The sequence below is a fragment of the Brachyistius frenatus genome, unplaced genomic scaffold (assembly GCF_029030835.1).
Source record: "Brachyistius frenatus isolate BFR_SWC_R1_liver_20210118 unplaced genomic scaffold, ASM2903083v1 Contig_8, whole genome shotgun sequence".
NCBI classification, from domain to species: Eukaryota; Metazoa; Chordata; class Actinopteri; family Embiotocidae; genus Brachyistius; species Brachyistius frenatus.
The window spans coordinates 5836493-5862114 of NW_027210607.1; the positions used below are offsets into that span (position 1 = coordinate 5836493).

Genomic DNA, 25622 nt, shown 5'->3' on the forward strand with positions numbered 1-25622 from the left:
GTCAATCAGCCTCCTCTTCCCCAGCAGCCCCCTCTTCTGCCTCCTCTGTGTGCCCTAAAACGAGGAGGAAATCATTTATTCATGACACCTGGCATCCAAAACTAGCATTTCTGACTGATTCTGATTCACAGGAATGAGGAGATATTATTAGACACACAACTATACTCTAATGGGGCAACATTTTCATCCCTGATTTGAGATTGCACCCACAACTCGCTCTCCCTCATTTCCATGGCAGCCAGTGTCTCAGCATGGTGAGGTTACGGCTGTCACTTTTTGCAAACATTTGCAGAACACAGCTGTGAAATGTGCGACTGTCAATTGGTTAGATGACACATTCGGAGGAAGGTCGGCTCTTCGACTGTACACGTAATTACGCACGTCTTTGATAAAAGTGATGAAAAATGAGGAGTGAATCACCGAGTTTCATAAGCCCACTTGACCCCTGCTGCAGTAACATGGCATTGATCATGAGCTCAGTCATTACCGAACCATTACTGACAGTCATTCCGTCTTAAGAGGATCATGAATTAGCTCATCGGGCTGGTGATGGGATTCTTGGAAACCACTTTGATTTGATGTAATATTGATACGACACCATGTATGATATGTCATGATGTTAGCTGAGTGAATAGAGCTGCTCTCAGCTCAGCATTAAAGTGGTGCTCCACTTATTTAGTGCTGCAGGTTGGAAGAGCCCAATTTATTGAAGAAGAGAGGCTGAGATATCCTGACTTTTAGTCCTTTAAAAAAAAAAAAAAAAAATACATTTCCCATAATGCAACTCAAAATAATCTTTTGTTGGACTTCTCCCACCTGGCAAACAGCCACATCTCCTAGACTGTGTGCCCGGGTTTGTAAGACAGAACTTCTGTTGTAAATGATGGCATCATCAAGCTCCCTTCAGAGTCCCAGGCAATAAGACACAACTATATGAATGACTACTATGAATATATATATATATATATATATATATATATATATATATATATATATATATATATATATATATCATATATATATATATATATATATTCATATATATATTAATATATATATCATTATATATATATTCATATATATATATATATATTCGTATTCATATATATATATATTCATCAATATATATATTTATCTATATTAATATATATATAATTCATATATATATATTCATATATTAATATATATTTATTCATATATATATTAATATATATATATATATATATATTGGGTGGAAACAAGTGCCTACTTTGTTGTTGTTTATCCCCAACGGGACACAGAGACGCAGTGAGGGTTTTAAAAACAACTGAGTGCTGGCAGAATTATGCATGAGAACACGTGTTGTTCTGGGAACAGTGACATGAATATGATGATAACTACGCTGACATGAATATCATAAAGTGAAGGAAGCTTTTTATGAAGCCTATGCATCGAGTGACATTAAAGTAGAAGTCTGTTTTTCTTATTTTGAACAAATGCCAATAAAAGAGCAAACCTACAGCAAACTGATCGCAACAACAAGAATTGTCTGTGCATCTGGAGCCCGACTTATTTTTATGATCTCCACTGTTGTCCAGAGTTATTGACAAAACATGAGCGTGCCACTCTGTTGCACTAGGTGACATGTTTTTTTCATTACCATCAACACTCAGTCCTGCCTGCTGTTATTGACTCTCTGCAGTTCACCAAACCTGCAGCTGAATATCGTCCCCGGCATCAAGTAGCCAGCTGGTGTAGAAGTCACGCACCCTTTTCTGAACAACAACAATGAAAAAAACATTTTAAAAAAGAAAAACAAGTGCAGTAATTGGAAAAGTGGCTTTGGGATGTGAGCAACAACCGGGCAGGAGAAGTCAGAAAGGGTTAGGAGAACAAACGCTGATGGTTTTTGTCGTTTCGTGGGATTCGATGACAGTAAAAGTGTTGAATGTTTCCAGCCCTATAAAGAACAAATGATTATGTGCCTCAGACATCTTTCATGGTTACCGTCACGGAACACGTGCGCAGACTGCTTTAAGAAAACACTGAGCAGCGGTGTGGGTGGTTTCCCTCAGAGGTTGTTGTGGAGAAATAAAATGTCCTGTCAGGCACCCCAGTGAAGCAGCTCAGCAGCTCTACACTGAAGGACTGTGGTGGTGCTGCCAGCTGGGAGAGGTACACGTGCCAAAGGAGCGCCTGAAGAAAAAGGCAATCTGATCAACAAAAAAAAAACTAACAAAAATAAAAGCAAAACTTCAAGGTTTCAATTCAGCAGCATCCGTTTACATTCTCATTAACAAGCCTTCTCAAAGTTTTGTTGTTGCCACGAGAATATTTATGAAATATCCATTGGAGTGCTACCAAGCAACACAAATGTGTAACGCGCATCCCAGTGATAAATAATCCAAAGATTGCAGGGGATCGGGCAGACAGTGAGTGAGCTATGTCGCTCCTCGCACAAAAGCTATTCTGTTTTGCTCCCAAACACGAGACGCTGTGGGGGAAGAAAATCAATCTAGTCAAGCCAGAGAGGAGAAATGAGAACCGTGAGGCTTTGATTATTGTGATGGACTCAAGTCAGCTCCGCGTAAGCCACTTCATACGTCTCGTACTGTTTATCAAATCAGAAATGCATTTGCATTGCATTTCCCCGCACTTGTGGCTGCCTGGAAGGAAAATTAGCGGAAGAGCCGCTCCCCGAGATTCTCAAGAATTTGACATTTTGACGAATGGATGTATTTTTGAGAGGAGCCACAATTCAATCCAAAAGACACATAATTAATTGAATTGCAGCTGTCAAGAGCAAGAGCTTCAGTGAGTCAACAGAGCTGTCTGGGACAGATAGCCTTTGTCCACACAGGGAGCGCTTTCATCTCATCAGCGGAGGGAAAAACTCACAACAGTATTAACAGAAGCAGCACAAAGTAGGAGGCTTAGATGACTGGCAGCCAGCGTTTCAGATCAAACCGAGAGTAAACCACAGCCAGTGAAAGTAACCAGTGAGAGCTCCTCAAAACAAATCACACGGCTGGCAATTCTGTTATAAGTTGCACCAGCTGGCTGGACTCGCTGCCTGTGCTGCTCAGCATGTAGCTGTAAAAATATTGCTCACCTCCGAATGTCAACACAGATGTGGTGCAACAGGGTCACGTGTACTATGAATAATGAAGGCTCCCTCTTTAGTCACGATGGGGACATCTGCGTCGGGTGAATACTGTTAAAGAGATGTAAAGTAACAGGGAACGTGCTTCTATAAGGCATCAGATCCAGAGGAGAAGAAATCTGTAACTACTGAAAAAGGCAGAAAGTATCACAAACAACTTGTGTTCAGTTCCACCTGTGCCCTCAGTAGGTGGTGCTGTTATCTTCGCCATGATGAAAATCAAAGCAACCTCCACGCCGCACGGAGATTTGAAAATGTGCTTTTAGAAGTGACGGGAGCCCACACGCTATCTTTGAAGTTTCTTTTATTTAATAAATGCAAACTCATTTTTCAGTGCAGCTTCGTGTCAGCCAACAAATAACAGAATCACGCTAATAGAAATGTGAAGACCTGTGTTGAATTTGAACCAGACACATCAAAACACACAGCTGAGCGTGAGCACTACTTTGCATATAACGCCTGCGTGTTGTATAATAATCAGACTACTGCATTGCAGAGGTCATTTCCATTGGATTGGCACTCTGGCGGCTTAATGATTAAGGATCCTGAAAACACGCATCAAACGCTCGAGACATCCACGTCTTATTTAAACACCGACTCGAGAAAAAACATCCAGCAATTCACTCGGCCCTGAATAAACTATTTTCATTTGGTGGCAAAACAGGGAAAACAGACATTTATATGCATTGTAGTACACATCAGAAGGAAGGCTCTCAAAGCTTTTTGTGCTGTACTGATTATTTTTCATTTTCAGAAAAGCAAAGTAAACCAGAAGTTTTCCTTTTTAAGTCATTCTTTTCACTGGCTGCACAGCTACACTTACATACAAAAAGTTAGACATGAATATTGTTGAAGGATATTGTCAACATTAAAAAAATAGAAAGGCAACAGTTGGGGGTGCTCTGCGGTCTCACAGCTGCTCACTGCAGTCCAGCAGAATTCAGGTGCTCATGATCGGTGCGTTTGTTGTGATTGTAACATCCCGTTGTTTGTTGAACTTTTCAGGAATGTGTTTGTTTGTATCAGTGCAGCCTCTGTGCGTGTCGGGCTCGTGTGTGTGAAAGGTAAAAGAGGCTAGTAGTTTTGGCTGGAGTTAGCCTCACTGCTGGACTCTGCTGTGGCTTCAGCCTTGTGGTGCATTTTGCTGAGGTGTTTGACCAGGCTCTCCAGTTGCGGGTTCCCCCCAAACTCCTTAATGAGCCGGTACGCCTCCACCTCCAGATCCCGCAGAGTGTGACGGGTGTAGGCAAATGAGCCTACCTTCTCCAGGTAGTCCACACAGTACCGTTTGATGTCCATGTTCTCCGTGCGCTGCCTCAGGATGTTCTGCACCTGCGTGCTCTCCGGACGCGACCAGATGGCGTGAATGGTGGGGAAAGAGAACTTGCCTTCGGTCAGGTCCTCGCAGAAGCTCTTGTTCTCGCTGTACTCGCGGGAGCTCAAGTTGGCGTAGTCATCGCGGATCTGGAAAAAGAGGCCCAGCGTGTCCAGGAGCGGTTTCAGGTCCTGTTTCCAGTCTGAGAAGAGCTGCATGAGTCCGACGGCCAGGCCGAAGAGCCCTCCAGTTTTCTGCAGCACCATGTTGCGGTACTCCTGCTCGGTGGGACAGGTGTACGTGTCCCTCCAGTGGATGTCCAGGCCCTGACCGCGGTGCAGCTCCAGCAGCTGACGGGTAAACACTCGTACGGCCTCGGGGTGCTCCAGGATCAGGACCTTCTCCAAGCCCAGGAAGTAGACGTAGTTGGCCGAGTTGATCACGGAGGGAATCCCGTAGATGCTGTGTGCCACGGGGAAGCCTCGACGCAGCTTGGAGCTGTCCTCAATGTCGTCTATGAGCAGGCTGGCATTGTGCAGCATCTCAGTCACCTCGATGATGACCTGAACGGGACACAAACACGTCTGCTCAGTAACATATAATAACGCAGAAATGACCAGGCACATTTTTTTGGTGATTGTGAGAAATATTTTAAACGAAAGAATCTCCTCTTCTCACTTCTTAAAGTACTAACAGGCAGTAAAAGGTTCACTGGAGCTCTCTGTAAATAATGCATTTCAATTTGTGTACAGCAGAGGGTGCCATGTCTACACTCCTGCCAGCACGACTCCACTCCTCAAAGTCTTTATCAGCAGAGAAAATAGTTGGAGCTGAAACAAACCAGGCAATCAGAGAGAGAGCATGAAGACACTGCAGCCTGGAGCGGACTCCGATTCTGATTCCTTGTCTGCTTCGACGCAGATGTTGTGCCCGAGAGAGGGCAACGGTGACTTGATGAATTTATGAAGTGTAGTCACATGGTTTAGCAATTAGAGAGGTCACTGCAGGGCTTGGTGCACTTTCACCTCCTCTGAAGAGAAAATGACAAAGGCTGCGTGCTTTATCTTAACCGTTATGACAAGTTTATGGACAAGCTCCAGCAGCGTCAACACAGTATGACCCTCTATCAACTGTAACACCAATGTACTGCTCTGGTGAGGACAGAGGACAAATTCTAGTCGAGACTTTTCCGCCGGTGCGAGGCAGCACACGACCCGCTACATAATACTCTTGTTTGCTAGAGAAATGATAAATAATGTTAGATCTCATTTATTTACAGCCACAGTGCACCACCTTCCGTACACCAGGAGGAGCCCCGACGCAGAACCGGCTTGGTTTCATGTCCGTGTCTGACACTGAACAGTCAGGCTTGCCATCAGGTGTCCTGAGCTGACCGTGCCGCCTGCTGGAGTGCTCTGCTGATTTAAACGACAAGTGGTGTGGCCTGGTAATGAAAGCTGTTTGTACGCCGCCCGCGAGCACAAAGAGAGACTCAGTGGGTCGGGCAGATGGCCAAGGTTGGGCCAGTTGAGCAGTCTATCCGCCAAACACAACCTTTCCCTCGGCAGGGTCCCGACACTCGCTCACCCTGCAACCTCAGCGAGCCACTTACGAGACGGGGCGGCTGCGGGCGCGGCGACAATGAATGCACACATGAACATGAAAACGGAACAGGATTAGTAAAAAAACGTAATCCCGGATTCAAAGGTTCAGTGCAAACACACTGGCGTCTTTGTGAATTACAATTCCCTGTGAAGGAACAAGGCAAGGTTTGAAAATCACAGCTTCAGAGAGCAGCAGCAGCTATCAAACCCAAACACAAGCTCAGGCCATTTTCACGTTCTGGACTTTAAGTGTCTGAGTTCCCAGAGGAATCTAATTAGTCGGGCTGTCGGTGTATAACGCTGCTCTTTAAGTGCAGAGTGCCATCACTGCTCCGCCGAGACTTCATTGATTATCACCAGACGTTTCTGAAGCAGAAACGCACCGTGTTTTTGTCAAAGCTGCAATCAGTGACCCCTTCAAAACGCAGAGAATCCTTCACAACCAACAAGTGTGCAGAGTTCGATGTATCGAGTAGAAATAATTGAAAAAAGACAAGTCAGTAATGTTGATGGAAAGATTCTTTTATATGATGGAAAGATTCTCTTGTTTTTTTGTTCCTTTTTATGTACATGTTATGTTATACTTTGTATAAACAGGAGGGATATGATGGAAAGGAAAGATTCGTCTCTTCCTCTTGTTTGCATTGTGGCTCCGGAAAGTCTCAGGCCCCGAAAAGTTTCCTTTGCTTTCGGTCTTATTTGCAAGTGATTCTTTCCGCATCTAATTGACGACTATCTTGTGACCTACAACCAACACTGTACTACCATACAAAAGCAGGTAGAAAGGGAATGGGGGTGACGGTTTACTGTTTGTCCCACTGTATAAAAGCTGACCTACGGGGGAGGGAAGGCTCTCTTCTTTGCTGGACACCTCTCTTGGAGGGTGCATGTACGTGTTCCTTCTTGCAAGAATAAATGTCCGATGTGTTTGATTTTGAACCAAGCCTCTTGAGTAATTTCTCTAACAAATGTGCTGGCGTTAACCCGTCTCACTTAGAGGGAATACAGGAGGTGCAAGTACACCTGAGTTAAGACTCAATGCTGCATTGCACAGACAGCAATGCCGAAGGAGGATTTAACGCGATCGTCCCGTGATGACACAACTTATCGGGTCCAGTGAACAAATAAACAACATATTGCAGACGTCCTACCAATTTTTAATGAAACCACAGTATAATCCTAACCTGGGATTTATATGCGTTTAAATCATGTGGCCGTTCTCTTCCTGCTTCATCGATTGCCGTATTGCTGAGGCCAGGCCGTGTATTGGTTTGATGCTGTGCAGTGAAGCCAAAGACAAATTTCCACTATGTGTATATCTGTCAACATCAAGATTTAATACACTTGTAATTAAATAAAACATTAACATTTAAGCCAAAGAGCAGAGGAGCAATCTCACACAGCAAATGTCATATTTAATGAGTGTGGTTATTGTTTACGTTGTCATCTACTGATTCAACTGATCCCAGCTGCGGCTACACTATTTCCTGTGAAAACTGTAAATTACAAACGCATTATCTAGCCTGAGTCAGGCTGCACTGTGATACAATCTGCACCTCCTTATCACCTCCCTGTAATGATAACCCTCCAATGCACTACAGGTAGTATTCAGGCATTTGCAGTGTTTTCCTTAAGTTGGTGAAAGACTTTTTGGGGCTCCTTCTTGAGGCAAATTGTATGTTTTTTCATTTGAATTTTGTTACTTTTGGCCATTACAAGTACCAAATCTGCGCAAAAATGTTCCACAAATTTGAAAAAGCTACAGCTGTATATAAATAAAAACACCCAAAAACATGAGAGAAAAGTCATTTCGTTTATTTGATGTTCTCCACAATGATTCTAGGTGCTGTTTGAAATGGCTCGAGTGCAGGACCTAAGCCAGATAATGGTAAGCCCTGATTTAAAATATAGGCAACTTTGTTATTGCACTGTCCAGCCGTTAAAGGTTGCTCAACATCCAATCTTAAATGTGAATCTGACACTCAGTTCCTGGTTATCTACTCACAGAGGCAGCTGTTATAGACTCAGTGCCATTATAACACCAGGAAACTCCAAGCCCGAGGCAGACATTAACACATGTATTCAAAATAAAAAACGGTATATAAAAACTAACCTTTCCACAATGTCAGGCAGAACAAAAGGAAAGCAGTAAGCGAAAGGTCGCAAGGCAATGATGAACAGGGGGAATTTCCCCAAACAGTTACAACCTGTGCGGTACTGCAAAGCACAGAAGCACATGTGGGCGTTGATTAAAACAAGAAAAAAATAAAAGCACTGGCAAATGAATGAGACAGAGTGCCACTGTCACTGCCTCCATCTATCTGAGGGCACGGTTGTTTCCATGGCGGCGACTTCTTGGCAGCAGTGTGCTAATGATGCCGGGAGGAGTGCTCTCAGTCTGCATGGTGGGTTCAGCAGGAGTTTACAGAGCTGCTGCACAGAGACACAGAAACAGAGGGAGCCATGGAGGGAGACAGGTCTTTAACACGGGAGGTCGATTTAGACCTCAACTCCCCGCTGCACCATAATCGTGAAGAATCATCGAGGGGACCATAAGCAGATCTGGATGCAGTCTGCGTATGGATGTAGGTCACACGAGCAGCCGACAGATCTGCATCAACAGCTGATCAGTCAAAGGGAGATTTAAGTAACACGTCATTTTAGCTTGGAGGGGAACATGAGCTCTCGAAGTGAAAATGCCAGCACTTCATTCAAGAGCCAGAGCTGCATCTAATGTGAATATAATCAAAAACGTCACTTTGAATGTTAAATCGCTCCTCTGATTATTTTTGCAACCTGAATTCATTCATTTGAAGTCATACAAGATGGTGTAATAGCAGCAGAGTGATTAAATAGCTCTCTGCGGTTGCAGAGTGTGAGATGGATGTTGTAGGAGGGGAAGGGCAGACACGACAGGATGAATCTATAATATCCAGTAATTCCTCAGCAGAGACCGACAACTTTATTACTCTTTCATATGTATGCACCCTCTTATTCTGAGGCGTGAAAACAGATGTGACAACTGGGGAGAGTTTTCTTTGTAGACTGGATGGTGAAATGACCACAGGAGACAACAGACTGACCTCTGAGCTTTGCTGCAAAACTATGACTCCTTTGTTTGGACAGGGTTTATAAAAGATTCAGGACAAAAGGAGACCTGTTGAGTAGCAACATAATGAGACCTGACAGTATCAGCATTTAGCATTCTGCACCATGAGAAGCATGTACATCCAGAAAACACAGATTAGATAACGTGTCCATGTCTTTGTCACTACACACAAGACCTATACTGAGTCACTACAATGCTAATGCTATCAGTATAATAAGGTCAATAGGTTGAACTCCCAGAGGGGACAGTGGCGAGGCAGCTGCTCAATGAACCCAATAAATCCTGAATGGCTAATCTGAAATTAATTGAACTGAGGAGAAGCAGGAATGTCAATCAGCCTGCGATCTGTAGAAATGCTTCAATTTTTCTGTTGCAGTCCAATCGGGCAGCATCCAACAACATGTAACGAAACTGTAAAGGATGAGCGGAGACGGAGCTTTTTATCTCGGACTTGAATCGCTCTAATCCTTTTCTCATTAAAAGTGGTCGGGAGCACAAGATGCTGAAAAAGCAGGAGAGTCTCACTGGAGATTCATGCGGGTACAGTATGTCGGAAATACATTAACAATCTCTAAACGCTGCCACACATCTCCTTTAAATATACTGTAGAGAAGAACAAATCGCGACCAGGACCTACACACGTTCAGTCAAAAAAAAACAAAGAAAAGCCTGCAATCACACTGTACCACCACCAGAGCCCTTTCAAACTTAAGTGTGACATGAATTTTATTATACAATTAGCATACCAAAAAAAAAAAGAATATCCTGGTGACTTGCCCCATTAGACTCCCTGCAATACAAACAACAGCTACTTCTACTAACATAATTCCCTACAGAGTGACTAACAACAATTTCTTGTCTTTTTCCTTTTTCCATCCAATGTTAATGACAAATCTGATGCAACTCGGGGGGTGGGGGGGGGGGGGGGGAAAACAAACACACAATGCTTCAGAGTCTTGGAGTCAAACTGATTTCCCAGCAGGTAGCTCAACAACAGCTCACATGTAACAAGTTAAACTGCTTCGGAAATCTAATATAAAAACCACCTCCACTCACACGAAAGTTTAGCTTTCCTCCCTCTAGAAACACCTCTCTCTTCTCAGTTAGAAATGTCTTTCACCATCTTGTTTCCCTGCACTGATCCACTTTAACACAATGTTTGTCCTGTTCAGATGACTTGGAGGAAGAGGAGAATGCATCGGCAGATGACACAAAAATCTGACTTGGCATGAGTGAGTATTGAACTTGCTCATCCAGTCCTCTGAGTCGCAGTAGTAGGAGGGGTGTGGGTTGGGTGTCACGTGACCAGCATGCACTCAAACACAAAAGACAAATACGTGTCCACAACGCAGAGCAGGAAATAGAAACGGAAATGAATGAAAATACAGAGAAGTGGATTCAGTGGATAAAGCCAAACACATTTTGGCAGTAAGGCTTTTATCTACACTGACTGATTGCCACAGGCACATTCACAACCCAAAACTAAAGGAATTATTTTAAGTAGGGATATAATAAAGTGTCAAAACACAACAATCTGTTTGCAGATTCTTGGCATAACCATCGTACGATTAAAAGCAGTCGTGGGAGAGTGTGGAAACCTTTCATCTGGCAACAGGTACACAGTTTTAGTGTGCAGATCTACCATCCTTTTGGATTCACGACAACTTATTTTGAAAGTCTATTAACTGTCTGCTCTATTGCACTTCATTTTGCTGGCATTGTAGCCCACATTGTCATAGTTTCATATATTTCATGAAATCTAGGCTACATTTTTATGTTAATTACTCTTGCTCAAGTTTAACAGGAGCTCCTGTGTGCTGTTCTGGGGGTGGAGGGAGTGCGTCATAAAAATGGTCAAAGAAATGTGTACCCAGCGTAACATGCACTGATCTGACACAGCTTGGTATTGTTATTCACATCAACTTTAGTCTGAACCCACAAAGCCTCATGAATTCCTTTGTTCCTCAAACTGGCTCAACAGCCTTCACCAGAGCAACAGCAGAACTTTTGGAATCACTTTAACAAAATGTGTGATGTCACATCAGAGGTCTGGAAATGAGCTTATTATGATCAAGCCTTCTAGGAGTCAAACCTCACAATCATCTCTTAATACACTTACGGTGTATCAACTGACTACATTAAAAGTAAATGGGGGTCATTACGGAAGCCAAACACACAGCATATTACTGGGTCACCCAACTCTGCAGGTCTACAGAACTTTTTGGCCTCTTTTAGCCTCTTGTTTTGGTTTCAGTTTTACTGTATGAAGGATAAACCCGCAGTTTACAACGTCCCCAGCAACAAACCAAGAACAAATGAGCATCAGCACCATAAGCATTCAATCAGCAATAAGGGAACTAAGGGAGTGTTTTATATATCTATAAATCAAACAAATACAGAAGAGTAGCTGTTTTTGAAAGCATTGCTCCTTTTTCATACCATCCCACTTGAACCTCAGTTACATTAACAAATCATGGCTGCTCTACGTTTGATGAGCGACAACTCGACTAACAAAATACTCTGGCTACTTTGCAAAATAAAATGCCTGTTCCGAGTTAGCACAGCATCATTTCACCTTCCTCGAGCCGTCTGTAACAACTAACAACGGAAGACTTGGTGTGTTAAGACGCTCGAAATGGACGTTTCTCACCTGTAGTTTGTCGTCAGGAACGTTGAGCCAGTGGTTAAACGCTTGGGCCAGTTTTGTCCTCACCTGCTTTCCTGCAGAGAGAATACAAAACAGAATTAAATTGTTTTAATATTCATACTGTGGTATGCAAAGGAAAAAGCTAACCTTTAATTGTGTCCTCCACAATGGCTTGTTGAAAATCATCAGTACGTGCTGCATTAGGAAATGTAGTCTTACTGCAAAGGCGTTGCTGGAATTCAAATGTTTTTCAGTCCTTGTGTCGCTGATCTTTGAGAATGCAGTTTGTTAAAGTCGCCCTCCAGTAAAAATCTAGTTTTTAGCTTTGTTAACATGTACATGGAGGAGTTGTTTTTATATATATATGTTTGAGGACATAATTAGTCAACTAAGCCTTTAACACCATGGCTGAGCATTTCCACTTGATTGACAGTCGGTCTCAAAAACATGGATTCAGACAGCCAGTTTCATATGTCACATAGAGAAGAAACCAATCCATTCAATTTGCTGAATGGGGCTTTCTATATCATTGAGTTGCAGGCAACCAGCGGACGGAGCGGAAACTATTTGCAAATTCACAAATCCGTGCATCCTGAATGAAGGCAAAGGTGTAGAGTTGCACCTAAATGCTTTCAAGTGTTAAGGTATTATAAGATTTGTGGTTGGGAAAAATGTCAAAATACATGATGTTGATGAACAGATGAATCTTAACCCTCGTGTTGTCCTCGGGTCAAAATGACCCGCAGCTGTGTTCAACCAAGTTCTATTTTATTTCTATATTTTTATATTTTTTTGGGATCATTGGTCATCATTCTTTAAAGAAACCCTCACAGCCTCCTTGTCACCAATGATCCCAAAAAATATGAAAATAAAATAGAACTTGGTTGAACACAGCTGCGGGTCATTTTGATCCAAGGACAACACGAGGGTTAATACAGCTGGTGGATGGTAGCTACATATTCCCAGAAAAACTAACCCTTGTGTCTTGTTGTCATAGTTTCAGTCAACATAACTACAGGTAAGCACGCCATACTCACCCTCACTGTTATATAGAACGCTCTGGAAGAAACAACTTTAGTGTTTAGTGTCCAGTGAGGCCAATAAAACATAGCCTCAGACAGATTTATTATATTAAATTAATATTATGTTAACCCCAATTACCAAAAACAGTTAGATGAAGGTCTATGTCTATTGACGTTAGTCCGTCAGCTCTTACAAAGCTACGACCTTCTTGGAACACTAACGAGTTGAAAGCATGAGCAGTCCCGTAGCTGGTCTACATGAAAGACAGTTGCTCAAGGAAGGACAGTTTCTGTTGACTCAAAGACTAAGTTTAAGTTCTTTAAGTCTTTTATTTTCATTGCTTTTTATTTCTTGCTGAAACTCAGCACGTAAATGTAGCATCCAGTATTTTATTTCTAATTTAATCTGCTGATCACAGAGCCTAAAGAGCAAAAAAAAAAAAAAAGGAACTGTAAAAATACTAAAGTTGTTGATTGTATAGTGTCCCAAACTATGACAGTCACACCCAAAGTTGAACTACAGGAACCTTCTAGAAATGGTCCGTTGTAATAAATACATCTCATGAGCCACAATGACACAGTGACACTGCAGTAGAGGAAACATCCCACTTAACTGAGACTCCAAAGCACATGTCCTATTTACCCAAATTACATTCTGATGTTAGGTCAGTCTCTTCTCTACTGACAAAAAGTGACCGTATAAAACAGTGCAAACAAATAAAGACGGTCTCCACAACAGCAGTGAGTGAGTCAGCGCGAGGCCAAGAGAAATTAGGCGAGACAAAAGTGGGATGTTGAACTGTGTTCATTTCTGGATAATAAACACCCAATTTATCAAACAGTTTTATTTTGTTAATACTTAAAGTCATCAAAGTGTGTCATATCCTCACATTAAAGTAAAAGACATCACCAACATGACAAATCAGTTTCTCAAATCATTGTCTCCAGATGCTGCGTACTAAAAGTTACATCTTTAAACTTTTAATGTGTTCTTTTGTATCCAGTTGTTAAACACAAAACCAGTCACTTGTCATAGTTTAGTTTCAAATTCACAATGTGCTAAAACAAAAACATATATTTTGTTAGAAGCAGAACTAAACTAATTGCACCTTATTAGGATTATACTGTACTTATTATAAGACAATCCCCTTTTTGTTTTTCAGAAGCAAAATTCTTCAGAAACATTCATCCTTTTGGGAAGATTTCCCTGAAATACAATTAATCCAAGGAGAAGAGAGTCCTCTTCACTGAGGCCTTTTCGCTCACAAAAAGACTGAACGTGGAATTCGGTAATATATGAAACCCACATTTGTTCATGTGGTCTGTCAGTCAAACTCAGAATCATTTTCTCAGCATTTTTCAGACGGTCTTTTTGAGCTCATCATCCGTGAAAGCCATAATTCTTGTCTGTCAGACAGACTTTGTCCCTGGTTTATTTTCTGAAGTGAAGACATCAGGACGGGCTACGAACTCATTTTCAGCCCTCATGAATTTATTTTGTCCGCTGCAAAACATTTTAAAGAGGCCTTCAGAATTTTCTGTTACACCAAGCGAAAGAAAGGGGCTGACCAACTCTGAAAGTCGCACTATAAATCAGCCGAGCACACTGGCTAGCCTAGCAATCATAATGCAACACCCCCATAACCCATAACGGAACAAGAAACCCCCTTTTTCAAACCTGATTTCCAGAAGAAGAAAAAAAATACTGTCTTCTATTTGAACCAATAAAGCAAATCTTACTGTGCCATTGCATTAAGATACAGTTTCATGAAATCAAACGGTATCCTGTCTTTCTACCGTCATGTTCCAGGGTGACTAACAGGAAGTGAGCAGGTCACAGCTCAGAGCGTAGTTATAGGACTCATCAGCAGCGCATGTGACATCTGATGACATTTCAGCTGCATGTCTGTTAACCCGACCCTGCAGCCACTGACGGAGGAAAAGACTCACCCGGCAGTTGCAACAAGTACTGGTACGGTTCCAGCAAAATTCGGTCAGAGGCGGCTTCCGAGTGACCGTCCATTGCTTCAAGTTTACACGGATCTATATTGGAGGGAAAAGGACACAAAAAAGTAAGAACTAACAAACAGACTGCTGCTGAAGACGAATGTTTTAATTAGTGATTATTTAATTAATTGATTCACGTGAGACGACCGCCGACTAGTTGAGAAGGTTATTTTGGTATTTGAGATTCACTCATCTGGCACCATGAAACAGTAGTTTTCATAGTTTTTAAGAGTTGACGTAGAAAGTGAATTTTGAATTGATGAAATGGTTTCAAAACAATATAGCGAAAATATCATGTAAAATCACATATGGTCTGGTGTAAAAAGTCTGAAATGCATAAACTAAAAAGAGCAAGAGAGATGAAAAGTTTTGAATAGAATAAAGTTGGGACTGCCCATTAAAACTTTAACCTGTGCTTGTTTATTGTCTTATAACAGAAAACAGTTACTTTTCACAAATATGAGTCGTCCAACAGCTGATGACCCCCCCAGTCCCTAAAATAGGAGATTACAAATTTTAGAGATCAGATAACGTAACGAGATTACAGTTGACTTTCTGATCTGATGTAGCAGCAGTTTCAAGCCACAAGCTGTCACCCTCTAGTGTGTTTGTGATTATGCGCTATCTTACAGAAATAATGCTGTACTGACTTCTGAATGATTAAAAAACAACAAGATTGGTCATCTGCTACCGTCACACTAGAGTAGATAAAAGGAGTGAAGACGTGTACACATCTGTATAATGATGCCTGGTGTGTTCGTCTTGGGTTTACCCGCGTGTGCTTTTTCTCAGCACCAAAACATAAAGCAGGCTCTTAACTGACAGACAGCCGTGTTGTGTAGACGTAATCTCAGTACAAGAAATTGCAGAGAGGATTGTGTTGACGTGACAAGAACAATGTCAGACCATCTTGTGGTTGATTTTAGACATAAAACTGAAAAATGCTCCAACACACTCCTTACACAGGAACAGTGTGGTTGTCAGATGACACTTTATCACCACTTACTCTCACCAATCTCAGGCTTGAATTAAAAAAACAAACAAACAAACAGTAAACTACGTGTGTTGTTTGTAAGGCGTGAAAAACATCTTAAACTCTGACGTCACACGCATGTTGACACACAGATCATATGACCGGTAAACAAAAACAAATTACTTCACCGGTAAAAATCACTAAACTGGTGAGGAGTGACTTAGCAACTAAATTCAAGTCTGCCTGTCTGTGATCATCATCATCATCATCAAAACAAAACACAAAACCCACATGATGAAACTATATCCAATAAACCGCCATGAAACATTTGGCAGCACGTTTCCTCATGCTGCTCCATCCCTGGCTGAGACTGTCGACAGTGAACACTGTTGTTTAAACTACGAAGTTTAAACAACAGAGACAAGTTGTGTGTTCTCCACTCCACCCACCTGGGCTGCTGTCTGTCTGTCTGTCCGTCTACCGACTTCCCGGTCCGGTGTTCCGGTTAGCCAGACGGCTAAGTTAGCTACCGTTATGCTAACATAAACGCGCCGGTATACCGCCGATTACTCTCTCTCTATATATATATTTTTATATCTTTCTTTTTCAAAATAAAATCCTCCACTTCCACGCCGGGTCGAGTAAAGGCACACAGTGTGACTTGTCTCATTCACGTTTTCATAATTCACCAGATGCTGCCGCTGCCGCTATGCTATGCTAAGCTAACGCCGTTGAACAGACACTTCTCGAGTCCAACTGCTTTTTTTACCAGCTCCCTATATATGCTTCGGATACGTTACGGCGCATGCGCGGGGTATCTGGGCAACGGAACATGGGCGCCTCGTTACGTTTGTTTGTGTTGCGGATATATTTCACCATCGAGCTTCTCCGACCTTAAAGGATACGAGAATAACCCTTAACACAGCTACCGGGACACCTTGTAACATATATCGAACACACACACGTGTTCCCAAACTTGGGGGTTGTAGTTTTTCAGCCATTTTTTTGGGGGGTTGTATTGTGAAAACCACCCAGTAGGATTACTTCGTCTACTTTACCGTCGATTATTTATTTATTTACTTCCTTCCTCCCGCATCAGCCAATCGCGTGAGACTAAAAGCGTTTCCCCGGTGACTGTCGTCGTCCAATGGGGGCGGACCGTATCTGCGGGAGAGGCGGGGTTAAACGATGCCCCCACGTCGATCATCCGCGGGAGGCGGGGCGAAGGAGCACAGAAAGAGCTAGGCTACGGAGGAGCTAGTCAACAAGGCGAAACAGCAGCTCTGCGAAAACGACTTTTCCTCCATCCAACATCCTCCGACGGACGACGGTTAAAGCCTGTCAGATTTATTCCCACATAAATGTCCCTATGGATTACTAATACACTTTCGTCGAAAAACCGAAGTGTTTCTGAACTTGACAGCATAGGTAAGCCTGCTTTTGTTCGGCAGAAGCCGTCGTTTATTTGGGAACATTTTTTTTTTTTTTTTTTTTTTTTTTTTTTTTTTTTTTAACCAGCTCGCTCGCTTCCTCCTGCTGCTACCGAGCCAACCTTGACGTTAACGAGCCGACTTGTGAACTAAAAAGCTGCGGTGTGTCGAGGCGGGTTTCAGGAGGTGGTGGTGGTGGTGGTGGTGGGGGGGAATGAATGAAATTGGGGCGACTGCACGGTATATAAAAAAAAAAAAAAAAAAAAGCTGACGGCCGAGAATAGAGAAATAAATAAGAGAGAGGAAAAAAAAAAAAAACTTGGGTCAGCTCGATAACAAAGTTATGCTGCAGCCATCCGATTAAAACTGATGAACCGAGTGAAAGGTTGGATAGTTTCAGGGTTGTTGAAGCGGAGGAATCCTCCGGGAGGTTGTCGTCGAGCAGCGCCCGTCAGAAGTGAGATTACACCACAACAGTTGGGACGAGCTGCAGGACGGCGACCCTGAACCGTGTAGTTTAACAGGGTAACAGGTACATTATTGCATCGTCAGGCTTTTTTTGTTTGTTTTTTGGTGCCACCGGGCTCGTTAGATTCTCACGATTGACTTGGTCCGGTGTCGGCTGGGTCCGGATGGGTCACCGTGTACGGAGGAACTCGCCCGTTTGGAGCAGTTCGTGGCCGTAAATCCAGATCCGAGGTGGACTATTTTTCCTCTGCTCGAGAGGACTTGTGTTATCTATCCTCCGTGAGCGAGCGAGCGAGCAGTGTTTTTGTACATTTCCGTAACTGCCGATATGTCAAACTGACTGGGCAGGAATCGTTAGTGAAGAGGGTCTCGACGTGTTTAGTTAACCCCGGTACCAGGCTTAGGGACAGGGGGGAGGAGGAGGAGAGAGAGACGGTTGGTGGTCAGTCGTTTGCAGCGGCTGGTCGAAGCGATCTGGGGCGGATGTGACATTGTGTTATCCTCCGCGATCATCCAGCGCGACGGAGAGCCACAAATGAGGGCTGCGACCTTGGCCTCTCTTACGACAATAAAATGTTGTGTGTGGGGGGATTAACGCGGTGTTTTAAAGCTTGACCTTGTTGCGAACCGCTCCGTCGACTCGTTTCTTTGTCAGAAGCGACCTCACTCATCTGTGAGCAGTCAGCGAAACGCCAGACCAGTCGATACAGACAACATTTTGGTGAAGGCAGAAAAGTGACTTTTAACCGGGCCGCGCCGCTGATTCTCACTTTGTTGAAACTTAACGTTGTTATCGCGGCACGGCTTTGCTTACGACATGCCCGTGAAGGTCTGCCGTGCCTGCCCGTGAAGCGGCGTTATTCGCGCTCCTGTTTCTGCTGGCTCTCTGCGGAGCAGCGCGCCGAGACAAGGGAGAGAAGCGAAAATGAAAATGAACGGCGTCGGAGCAGTTTCCCTGTTAAAAATAAAATAAAATAAAAATAAAGCTAAGACACCCGTCTCCGGGAGAGAAATGGCTCTGACATTGGCAGGTGAATTGCGACTACCGTCCCCGCAATTTCCAGTGTTTGTGCGCCTGAAGTGTTCTCCAGTTTTAGCCGACTGTCAGCCACAGAAATGGCGTCATCCTCTGCTGTAGTGTTGGTACGGTCGGTGCGGTGCAGACGGCTGGCACACACACACACACACACACACACACACCACGCTGCCCGGGAACCGAGCACCGTGCGGCTTTTCTTTTCTTTTTCTTTTTTTTTTACACCGTCGAGCACTTCATCTTTAACGGGTACATTTTCCATGTATTTGTGCACACCGACAGAGGAGGTCGTCTCGTTGGCCAGCGACTAGTTACTCCATGTTTCTGACTGGTGGCTGACTGACAACAGTACACTGGGCATTACATAAACGGCTTTAAAGAGCCCTGCTCGGCCTGCCACGGTTTACTTTGCAACACGGATATATTTGGAAATGGGGCTCTAAAGCGCTCACACACACACACACACACCCATGTCAGTATCTTTAACAAATCACTCCCAGTCTTAATTCAGTGGAATCGTAGAAACAATCCCAAGAAGGATGTTACATGTGCAGACGATGTGGGTCTCTCTTTTTTTTTTTTTTTTTGTGCCAAATCCATGTCAAAGTGTGCGTCTGCCGCCCAGCTTTTTCATGGCATCCATGGCAGAAGAAGTGATGTCATCCTAACATAATTGTGTCTTGTTGTGGCAGACTGGTTGAAGTTGACAGTCTCTGTAATGCCTAACAGCTTCTTCACCCTCTGTTTTCAGCCTCGGATTCGTTACACTGGTCACCTAGAGGACTCATTGAGAGATGAAGGTATGTTCATTCATATTTTTTTTTCATCCCCTCCTTGCATGTGTTCACTGCCACCAGAAACTCTCATTAGCTCACTACTACTCCTGCAGCAGCTCACTCAGCGCTTATGTAAACATATCTTAACCAGGTGAATTCAACACAAACTGTGAAATGTATTTCATATGCATGGCTTCATCCTTTTGTTGAGTTTTGCTAAATGTAAATTTTAGTCTTGTTCAAACACAGAGAGGCAAGTGTGTTGGACGTGGGCCAAAGTAATAGGTTTGTTTGATATGCGTGATATTGAGCTTTCAGTGGCTTCAGCTTTATTTGCAAACACAAATTGGGAACTGTAATTTTTCATGTTATGCTTTGCTATGCAATCTTATTGAATTATATGCCGAGATAGAGGTTGATGTACGTGAATGTGAATTCACATTATAGGTGTGGCGCATACATAAATAAGCAAATAAATAGACTGTGGAATATTCAGGTGTTGTTTTGTTCAGCCTTACTTGATTTCAAAAAGTCACAACTGTCACCATCTGGGAGGATATACTGTGTTGAGAGCTATTTATTTCTTTTCTTATAGTTCCAGTGGATCACAGTTGCGATTGTTGTTATGCCTTCAGGCTTTTTTTTTTTTTTTATCTAAACTTGTCATTTGTTGCTACTTTTAGTGTCATAATCTGCAGAGTTGTTTGTCTTTTAAACTCATTTCTGTGACATCCAGGAGCATTTACCACAGTCAATATTTTTAGTTGCATTTTTATGATATTATTAAGCATAACGGTACCGTGGGAAAAAATTAACAAGTAGGAGATGTGAGCACTTGGACAATCTTGGAGAGTTAGTGGTGGACCCATTAAGTCTGCTCTGGTAACAATTTGTAGTCCGTCACTTGGCCCCTAATGGTGATCTGCTACTTGTGGTTAATCAAACTATACCACCACCCGCTAATAGGCATGTCAACAGCTTACCAAAGTATCTAATTAAAGCAACCAAAAGTACCATGAGATGTTGCTTTACCTTCCATGTAAGATGAGGAAATGATTTTGATCTCGTACGTGGCTTTGCATTTTGCTTTGTGTAGCCCTGCATTCATACTCGTCCTACGAGTCATGCTGGCTCTGAACTACAGGATGGTTTGTTGTGGTTATATAATGAAGTGTTTGTGTCACTGGAAGACAGCAGAATTCTGATTGTCACCAGCAGAAATCGCCTTCAATGAACTGAGGCACAGACAATACAGAGAAACATGGGTTTAGCAGACACAAACTAATTCACATCTTAAATGAACTTTGCTGCTACATGATTTCATATGTCAACATTCATTAAACATGTTGCTATTAGAGGCTGTGAGCCTTTCACAGTTATTGTTGTCACCAGGTGGATTTCTGTCTCTTACATGGTTATTATGTTCACAGTTGCTTATTCACATAACTGCTGAAAGGAATTATGTTTTCGCATTGACATTTTCTGTTTAGCCTGGTTGTATTCATTATTTTCATAGTGCTCTGAGTTGTGTGGCTCTGTTGATGCCGGGAGAGTACTCGCTTACTTTACCGCTGTGTGTAGGAGCATCTGCTCAATGCCTTCCCTCAACTGTAAATTGCTCCGTAACTAGGACAACTTTTCATTATGTTCACTTAGCATTTCATGTCACTCAGACTTACGATCCACCACCTTTCTTCATCAGTTGCACACACTGAGCTAGTACAGTATGCTGGATAAACTACTCTAAATGTTAGACCTTCTACAAGAAGACTCGTGTAGTGGATAGCCGTTTGAATTCTTGAGAGTTGTTCAGCTAATAACTTTGTTCTTACGCTAATGCCTGCGCTGAAACTGGAATGAAGTCCTCACTTTAGCTGAAGTAATGCTGATAGATGCTCTCGACTGTCTTTTTCTCCATAACATTGGTAATTAAATCCAAATCTAATCCAAAACATCGATTCACCATATACACTGTATGACTATGTAATAGCATAGTTAAAGTGGCATTCCACAGGTTTCACAAACAATTTATTTTAATAACAAGAAGCTTATCTCAGCCTGTAAAAGCAGTTGGATAAGCTTTCCATATTTATTTATTTATTAAATAACTGTGACTTGATCTTAAAACTGTACATTTTAACAAAATGCTTAGAAGTGTGGGGCTTTTCAATCGGAGGCAGGGGAAGTGAAATCAAAGATGCTTTGGTGTTGCACCATGGGAAATGTAGGATTTAGGATATCTCTGCTGTCCCTGCCGTTTCAATTTGCACCAATTTGTTTTAATCTGATCTCTTGGAAACTTAAAAAAAATACATAAAGAAATAGTCCTTTAACTACCATTGCTAGTCGAGAGTTTTTCTGTTTTTCAGAACACTAATTGTCCAAACAGCTTTTGATTAAAGCTGTTTTTATAAAATAGCTTTGTTAAAAATAGCTTTGTTAGTGACATGTATTCAGTCAAGTTATTCCTACATTTAGACCAGTTTCAGCTGCCATGGTGATGGCTGAGCATGTGGTGCTGTGGTAATATGGTAAATATTCATGCATTTTGGTGAGGGGCCTCAGCAGGTCTGGTGCATTTGATTTGACATTTAATTTTATTACATTTTATTTGACATCACTTCAGGTGAATGAGAAAATGCTGCAACTCACTCAGAAGTCATATGTTTAAAAAAAAAAAAAAAAAAAAAAAAGTGTATTTGCATCAAGGAGGTTGCCATATGTTTGGTTAGGACATGGGTATCTGTGATTGATAATGACTTGTCTAAATGTGGTTGTAATCACTCCAAATTCAAATGCAGAATTTGATTTAAATTTTTGAAGTTGAAAGTAACTAATTGTTGGTGATCCAGCAGGAAGAGTTGATGTTGACTGCCCCAAACTTGGAGGAATAATTACATAAACAAAAGGCATTAAGTAGTTATTATTTGGAGTTTAAAGGGGCCATGGCATTGCCACGGCAACTCCTGCTGAAGAACCAGTCACTGGAATTGTGGTGACTCTGGTTTGGACAAAGAGGTGATTCACAGCAGGATTATTGAACGTGTACGCCAGGCTGGGAAGGAGCTTAATTCTTTCCTGCATGCCTTTTGCATGTTCCTTTGTTCGACTTACAAGCTTATTCATTATAGCCCAACTTAATGGGTCAAAAACTATTGTTTGTGACTAAATGTTGTTTTTGAAAAGTTGCATTTTTGCATGCAGATGCAGATATACACTATAATTCTCTTAAATAATATAATTGACTAGTTATTTGTTACTCTTGATTCGACTGAGACATATAAGTGTTTCCACGACCTTCATTGGGTACATTAGCTGAATGAAAACCAGTTTGGATTCTTAACATTGTTTTGTATTGTAGTTTAACTTAAACCAACATACATCCTACTTACAGTATGTGTGTCATTTTAGGTTTCAGAGGTGTGTTGTCTTGATTACACGTGTAATGCCAACATTAATGGCCTAAAAACTTCTGTTTAAAACTTTATCTGTGCATTGTGTCTGAGCGCTTTTGATTAGTTGTGGTGGAAGAAATAGTCCGATGCTTTATGTCAATGAGAAGAGCAATGTAAAGATACGGTTCCAAGTAAACATCATGTACTAAAAAAGTGCAGAAGTACTATTAGAGGAAATTTACTTAAAGTATCAAAAGTAAAAGTATCTATTATGCAGAGTGTTTTTATATCAGTGTAATCAGTAGTAATCTATCATATTTTATACAGAGGTCGTATGTATTTAACATCCCAAAGTGCCTCTAACTGGAGACACCTGTGTGCCTGTGGGAAGTGTTTCATTTGCAATGTCACCATGAACTGTAGCTGTGAAATAAATAATGTTGAGTAAAAAAGCACCATGTTTTCCCCTGAGATGTAAAAGTAGAAGTAGCTGCCATCACCATGACTTTCCCAGAAGGTTTGCTGCAAAAAATCTGGTTCTGTCAGACTTGGAGTTGGTCCAACAAAAAGAAAATAGGAGGGGGGTAATGGGTCTGATATATAGTAGATTTTGTGGATATAATGATGATGTGAGGAATCAGAGGCTGTAAATAGTGTACGATGGTGAACAAAACTGAGCTGTAATACATGATCCCTCCACAAACACATCTCCTAACACAAGACTCATTGTCACATCATGGTTAGTGTTGGCTGACTGTGCAAATACAAAGGTTAGAGTTCAGCAAAGATGAACTTTGACTTGTGAATCTGAGGACTGTCACATTGGCTTTAATGGTAGTGAATGAGAGGATGAGTGAACATCTGAAGAGACGGGTGCAAGTTTGTCTTAATGTGTTAACGATGGGTTTCTGCGTGCATCCACGGGACAACATCAGAGGCAGCCCGTGATCTTTTAAGAAGTCCCTGGAGGCTCTCCCTGTTGAATGATATAAAGTGAGGCCACACACCATTGTGAATTATAGTGTACTGTTTACATGTGTCATCCCACTACTGTGCATTGCAGCTTTAACCTTTTGATAGCTGCCAGGAAACTCCTTTTTTTTTTCCCCCTGAGTCGTTGAATGAAAATGCTGTAGTCACTCAGGTTGTCCAAGAAACGCACTACAGCAGCTTATTTCCAACCATGGAGTCGGCTGTTACGTTTTTCATGACCGAAGAGTCTTTATTGAGCAGAAACCGATCTCATTCCGCCGCTGCCACTGTCACTCCGCTATGTTTTTGTTTTTAGTAAAGCTGGAATGATTTCAAAGCTCAGACTTAATGTAGCAGCGTCGCCTGATTTGCTCCCTGACTAGAACGGCTTAAACACAGACTGGGTTTGGGATCACCAGTTGTCAGTGAGTTGTTGGTGCTTTGTTTAAATGTGTGTGTGATTCCACAGCCAGGACACGAGTACTTTGTGTAGCAGCACCGATGCTCCTGAAAGTAGGGACCAAGGTCAGAAACAAGGTTCATTGTTTTTGTTTTTTTTGTGTCGTATGAATTTGATCTGGTTAGTTTAGATTTCACGCTGCAGTTTTGCGAGGGCACTAAAGAATTCCTCGTCGTCATCACCTAAGTGAGCTGCATCTCTCTATACTTCACATGGATTGGTTTGTAGGTGAGCGTGCGTCTGACATCAGTGTTGTGAATCCAGCTGGTAGCCTTTTGTGTTTGAATGGACAAAAATGAAACCAGTTCCTTTTCTTTGCCGCTCTACTATTATTATCATTATGGCACCACTATCAGCACTTATTTTCCTGTCAGAGATTTAGTTGTAAAAATTTGTAATTCTTATGTGTTTTATCAAATTGACTTTTAATTTCTTTGACGGGATAAATTACAATAAAATGTTTTGAAAAGCTGAAGTTTGTTCAAGTCCATGCTAGCCACCAGTGTTTTGTCAGCCCATGCCAAGTCACAGTTGTACGAGTTCAATCAAGCACATGTAATATTTTCCACATCAGTAGCACGAGGTGAATAGCCTGAGAGCTGGTTCTTGATTGTACTACCGCCGTTACTATCGCGTTTACTTTTTGCATGGAGTAGCTGAAGTGGTGCTTGAAGCTTATGATAAACACTGTTCTGCTGGTTTTTATTATGACAGCATCTCATGTGAGAGCAGCTATCGTTGGCGAGAGGACGTTACACATCCCGAAGGCGCTGGTATTCAGCCTCAGAGCCGAGTCATCTTGGTTGGTTGGTCTTCTGAGCGCACTGTCTGTCATTCGGCTCTGGCAGAATCAAGCAAAATAATGAAAAAAGAAGTAGTCAGTGTTTTTCTCCAGACAGCTGTGGGCTTAATGGCAATGGAATCCAAGGAATGGCATTTTCTTTCATAGTTGTAGCTCCATGCAGGGCAAAAACAAACTGTCCTCTATTTGTGTTGGCATGTGAGCATGACAAATGTAATTCAGGCCTTAGGAGTGTGTTATTGCCCCTGCCTTGTTAGGTTGTGAATGTTTGGCTGCCACGGCTGCCAAGATAACCCAAGCTGCCCTCTCTGACTACCAAGCACGGGTCTTATTTTTAAAAGGAGGAAGGAGCCGGCTTGGAGCAGAGGGAGCAGAGGGAGTAGAGGGAGCAGAGGGAGACAAGTATTAGTATGAAAGAGGAGCAGGAACAGTGGTCTGTACGCAGCAGTAGTCCAGCTTTGTGT

General features: G+C 42.2%; 2 protein-coding genes across 6 annotated transcripts in view; one reads left to right on the top strand and one right to left on the bottom strand.

The window, feature by feature from the left end:
• Window positions 1-3439: 3439 nt before the first annotated feature.
• ggps1 (geranylgeranyl diphosphate synthase 1) lies at window positions 3440-16808 on the bottom strand. Of its 2 annotated transcripts, XM_069690084.1 has the most exons (4): window positions 16269-16808; window positions 14790-14882; window positions 11821-11891; window positions 3440-5020 (listed from the first exon to the last, which is right to left on the bottom strand). In XM_069690084.1, the coding sequence occupies exons 2-4, from the start codon at window positions 14860-14862 to the stop codon at window positions 4217-4219; spliced, it is 948 nt and encodes a 315-aa protein (XP_069546185.1). In that variant the 5' UTR covers window positions 14863-14882; window positions 16269-16808; the 3' UTR covers window positions 3440-4216. The 2 variants fall into 2 exon arrangements, with proteins under 2 accessions (XP_069546185.1, XP_069546186.1); XM_069690085.1 differs by lacking the exons at window positions 14790-14882; window positions 16269-16808 and adding an exon at window positions 11965-12037.
• Window positions 16809-17039: 231 nt separating this feature from the next.
• The window catches only part of arid4b (AT-rich interaction domain 4B), a 40533-nt gene continuing 31950 nt past the window's right edge, over window positions 17040-25622 (top strand). For 2 of the 4 annotated variants that reach the window (XM_069690086.1, XM_069690088.1), the window contains exons 1-2: window positions 17041-17247; window positions 19505-19553. In XM_069690086.1, coding sequence (XP_069546187.1) covers window positions 19548-19553 — 6 coding nt within the window. In that variant the 5' untranslated portion in view covers window positions 17041-17247; window positions 19505-19547. Of the gene's footprint in view, window positions 17248-19504; window positions 19554-25622 lie in introns of all 4 variants that reach the window. The other 2 variants (XM_069690087.1, XM_069690089.1) reach the window with 2 other exon arrangements.